Below are 5,200 nucleotides of genomic sequence, written 5' to 3' on the forward strand. Positions count from 1 at the left end.
AAAAAAAAAAAAAAAAAAAAAAAAAAAAAAAAAAAAAAAAAAAAAAAAAAAAAAAAAAAAAACTAATTACACCAAGCTAGGGTTTTGTTATTATTATTATTATTATTATGATTAGTTTTAGAGTTAAAAAAACAAAAAAGAAAAAAAGAGGTTTGATCTTTATACCTAAAATTTAAGGTCTCGATGCCCTTAAAACAAAAATGGGGTAATTAATATCATAGCTAAGGGGATGGGACTTTGGAACCTATACCCAAGTCCTATCTCACCCAACTTTTGTTTTCTTCTACTTTCTCCCTGATTAATCTAACTAATTACATTAATTAATTCAAGGGGCAGCTGATTAATTAGGTATAAGTATTTTTCCTCTTTTAACCTAATTCTCACGTCATATCATATCATATCATATCATATGATTATCGTCGTAGACTCATCACCCGCTCGGATGAATTAATTTAATATTATGTTTAGTTTCCATTGGCCTGACATTTTCCAACATTAAAGTGAACATGTTTCATTGTTGGTTTGGTTTTGGCATGGTTAGTTTAAGGGAGATAAAAGAGAAGAACCCTAAAGTTGAATCCGTGTGAAACCCAAGAACCAGACATGGGTTAATATCAATTACGAAGATTTGGGTGTTTGGAAGGAGGCCTACATCTCTCGGTCTGCTTCTTCTGCTTGTGAACACAACATGCCTCACCAAGACATCTCCAGCTTATTATATCAGCGATGAACATGAAGAACACAAACAAACACAAGGGAACAAGATCCGTTGCATAGATTTCTCCGAGGAAATTGTCTTTCTTTCTCTCCCTTTTTTTAACTGTTTTGAATGCAACATCTTAACTTAACGTCAAACTTGTCGAAGACCCATGTTCTTGTTGTTCTTGACCAAACCCCAATTTCTTCTACCTAAATCAATCTAATTCTTAAATTAATTTTAATTAATTGGAATTCAATGAAAATGTAACGACCCAGGTTCCTTGATCCATCGCTAGCAGATATTATCCTCTTTGAGCTTTCCCTTTCGGTGTTCTCCTCAAGGCTTTAAAACACGTCTACTAGTGAAGGTTTCCACACCCTTATAAATGGTGATTTGTTCTCCTCCCCAATCAATGTGGGACATCACAATCCACCCCAGGTCTAGTGCCCTCGCTGACACTCTTTCCTTCCTTCAATCGATGTGGGGCTGCCCCCAAATCCACCCCCTTTGGGGCCAGCGTTCTTACTGGCACACCGCCTCGTGTCTACCCCCTTCGAGGAACAGCGAGAAGGATGGCACATCGTCTGATGTCTAGCTCTAATACCATTTGTAACGACGCAAATCCACCGCTAGCAGATGAAAGGAAAGTTTAGAATAACACAAACTAAAAAAAAGTCTAAAGAGGACAATATCTACTAGCAGTGGATCTGGATCGTTACAGAAAACATGAACCATCTGTCTTTTTCTTGATTCGGAGCTAAGCTTTTAGCTTAATTGCAAAGAGAATTAAGTGAGATTCCAAATACCCTTATCTTGGAATAACACAAACTAACTAATTCTCTTTTTTCCACAATTATTCTATTCTAAGGGTGATGGGTTTGAATAATCATTATCACCTTCATTTCTTCTTTTGGTTAAACAATTACAACAAAATCTTCGATTTGATTCCAAATTTGATAGTCTCCACCACCGCATAAAACAAATAAGAACAACTTATAAATAGATTGATGATCAGAATCATCTTTTAATAATGGGTATTATTTTATGAGGATGATGATTATATTGACAAAGAGAACCAACAAGAACAAACAATCTTCTTCTTGTCTCATCTACTCTATTCCTTTCAATCTTCATTTATTGTGTTCATTCCATAATTTAACAAGTATATTCATAGTAATATGCCTAAGTTTAGCTTCTTTTGTTTTGACTAATTATTTTTAATCCAATTTCTAGCAAATTATTAAACTCGATTTGATTAAGTATGGTTGGTTGTGCTCGTCCGAAGCAACGTCGTTATCGTTGGTCGTTATTAATTATCATGTTTGTCAATGTCATTGAAGCGTCATCATCGAGTATTAATTTTTGAGCAAAGTAAAGTAACCCCATTTTTTTTTTCTCAGAAAATTAATATGGTAAGCTTGATTCATATTTAATTAACTCAATTTAATGAATGGATTAATATAAGAAAAAACGTTGATCATATTATCTTGAACACAGTGTGAATTATATATATTGGTGCTTGATTTAGTTTGGTCGTTGGATCTATAAATTTGAACATCAAATTTCATGTTCTTATGTTAATAAATAATATTGTTAAGAAGGGACATATTATTAAAAAACGAGCTTATGAAGAATGAATGGCAGACAATGAAACATAATGTAACAGTTGCAGAAGAAGAACAGCTTCATATGTTTTCTTTATAAACTATATGGTACCTATCTGTCACAATATATATTTTTTTGACTGGTTTCTAAATATGGATATTAACTCGACTTTTAAACAAAAAAATCCCAATTGTCTCATCGAATAAAATCTACTCATTTAAGGTAGTTGGAGAACATCGTACCCTCATCTATTTTGTTGTGTAATCATTTAACTCGGATCAGATACAATATATTTCTCTATTGAAAAACATCTATGATTTAATACGTTGTGGGTCATCATAAAATACTTTATTTAATTCACACGTAACCTTACTAATAGATAGCACGGTGCCACGTAAATCAACGTATTTTTGTTAGAAAGTATATCCTCGTGACAAAATAAATAGGTAAGGTGAAAAAAGGGGTGGGATAAAATGATATGCAAATTAAAGTGTACTTTGAATGTACCATAGTTTTATAATATGCATTCAATGCCAATATCAAACATCATTCAATATCATCTCTAGGCCCTACTTCCTTTTTCTGCCCCTATTCTTCTCATCTTCTAATATTATCTTCATATATATATATATATAGTCCAGTGTCGTTTGAGCAACTTGGATGGGTGGCTACCTGCAATGTTTATTATCATTCCAATTACTTTCTAGTTTAGTGGAAAGGGGATCCACTTTTGCTTAAAAAAATGACTAATTATTGTGTTTAGAGTATGAGAAATTTGACAACTTGGGTCTAAATATATTTGAAGTGGGAGATTAATGGGTTATAATTAAATTAGTTAATTAAGTTTAGTAGCTGAAATTTTGTTGGTACTCATGAATGTTCCAAGAAAGGTAAGTGAAATGAAATGGATAGTTTAATTTGATTAATTTGTGATGATGTCGGTGGGTTGTTTGTCAATACCATTTAATTATCCAAATTTAGATTCTTTTAAGGTTTGAAAGGAATCAAAATATATGGAAATTAATAAAATAAAAAAATGAAAAAGAAAAGGAAAATATCTATGAAAGTCAAGACTTGGGGGAGAGTGTTCTCTGGTTGACTTTCTTACTCTCCTTCTCTTTAAAGTGGTTATTAGCACATAATTGTGATTAATAAAATATAATCCCATTATTTATTTTAAAAAATAAAATTGGGGGAAATTTTTGGGAGGGTTCAGGCATACTGGCTATGCATGGCCCACCAAAGGCGGTTCAAAAAAATGGAGTTTAATTAATTAATTAATTATTCCAAGTTTAACAGTAAATGATTGGATAATTAATTGGTAATGTGAGTACCCATTTGGTTAGCGGTGACGTAATCTCGAACCTTTTGAAAGTGGCTCTCTTGTTTGAGATAATTACGGTATTGCCATGCTCTGCCAACTCATCATCACCTACCATGCTCCTACAGCAATTAGAAAAAAATAAAATATATATATTTGAGAAGTAAATCGTGTCCAGAGGCTAAGGGTAGCTCTCAGATCATCTGTAGGACTGCGGTGGCAGTTTTTCTGAAAGGGAAGGGAAGAGAAGGGCAGGGGTAGGGGTCCTTAATGAAATCTAGCCACCCTTTTCGTGGCAAAATCTCAGCCGTCAGTAATGATGACAAGGGTCGCGATGATTGTGACCCTAGAGGATGTTCATGAACGTGATAGTGATGATCAAGGTGGAGCAGTTTTATTTTGTTTCGTAAAATGGTAAAAAAAAAAAAAAACTGAAAAGGCAATGGAGAAAGAGCGTAATGATTATAGGAAGGTGATGATGAGATGAGATGATGGGGGAGGCCTGGTTTCATAGAAATAAATGATTTAAAACCCAATGAAAAAGGGATTTAATTTAAATGCACGACACTGCGCAGCCATAGCCGCCATTTCCTCTTCCTCTTAAAAGCTTTTACTCTGTCTCTGTCTTTCTCTCTCTCCCCTCTGTGTCTGGGTTCCGTTTCTAATATTATTAATGAATTTTTATTTTTATTTTTGTTTGTTTGTTAGTTTGGCCAAACCCCAATTCAATATATTTTGGTTTGAAGTCGTTTCATTCTCTTCCAAATTCTAAAATTCCTCTGCTTTAATTTCTTATAGCCCACGTTATTTGGATATCCCCTTTCCGGGCCTCGAAAAGGCTGTGAGTCAGTGAGTGTGTGGGGAGTTCACTCTATAAAACCCCCTCCTCTGTTTCCTCTTCGAATCCACAGCTGCATGTGTTTTTCTCCTCCCTCTTTCTCTCTTTTCCTCATCGCCTTTTCATTTCAACTTTCAAAAAAATGATTAGAAACAGAGATTCCATAGTGATTAGAGAGTTCGATGCGAGTAAAGATAGTAAGAGCGTCGAAGATGTGGAGCGGCGGTGCGAAGTCGGACCAAGCGGCAAGCTTTGTCTGTTCACCGACCTTTTAGGTGACCCAATTTGCAGGGTCCGCAACTCCCCTGCTTTCCTCATGCTGGTATGGTATTCTTTTTGTCTCTTTTCTATTCTGTTCCTTTGGTATTTGCATTCTGTTCTGTTTCTCTCTGTGTGTGTGTAGGTTATAACAAAATCATTAAATTCTAAAGTTATTGGTATTTGGTGTTGGTTATGGTTTTGTGTCTCACACTCATTATGAGCGTTTGTTGGCGTTTCAACAGGTGGCGGCAACGGGCGAAGAGAACGAGATAGTGGGGATGATTAGAGGGTGCATCAAAACCGTTACATGCGGTCAAAAGCTCTCCCGCGCTCCTCCTAATCCCAAAACCCACCACCACCATCATCACTCTACCAACCACCACCTCCCTGTTTTCACTAAACTCGCCTATATCCTTGGCCTTCGCGTCTCTCCTGCTCACCGGTCTGTATTTATATCCTTTTTTTTTTTTTTTTT

The 5,200-nt window shown here is 35.2% G+C and overlaps 1 protein-coding gene across 1 annotated transcript in view; it reads left to right on the forward strand.

Annotated features, from left to right (window-relative positions):
* The first annotated feature begins 4,358 nt into the window (after positions 1 to 4,358).
* LOC111453566 (probable N-acetyltransferase HLS1) overlaps positions 4,359 to 5,200 on the forward strand; it is a 2,461-nt gene continuing 1,619 nt past the window's right edge. The window contains exons 1-2 of the mRNA XM_023094703.1: positions 4,359 to 4,786; positions 4,968 to 5,167. Of these exons, the coding sequence (XP_022950471.1) occupies positions 4,607 to 4,786; positions 4,968 to 5,167 (380 nt within the window). The 5' untranslated portion in view covers positions 4,359 to 4,606. The remainder of the gene's footprint in view (positions 4,787 to 4,967; positions 5,168 to 5,200) is intronic.

The sequence above is a fragment of the Cucurbita moschata genome, unplaced genomic scaffold (assembly GCF_002738365.1).
Source record: "Cucurbita moschata cultivar Rifu unplaced genomic scaffold, Cmos_1.0 Cmo_Scf00015, whole genome shotgun sequence".
NCBI classification, from domain to species: Eukaryota; Viridiplantae; Streptophyta; class Magnoliopsida; order Cucurbitales; family Cucurbitaceae; genus Cucurbita; species Cucurbita moschata.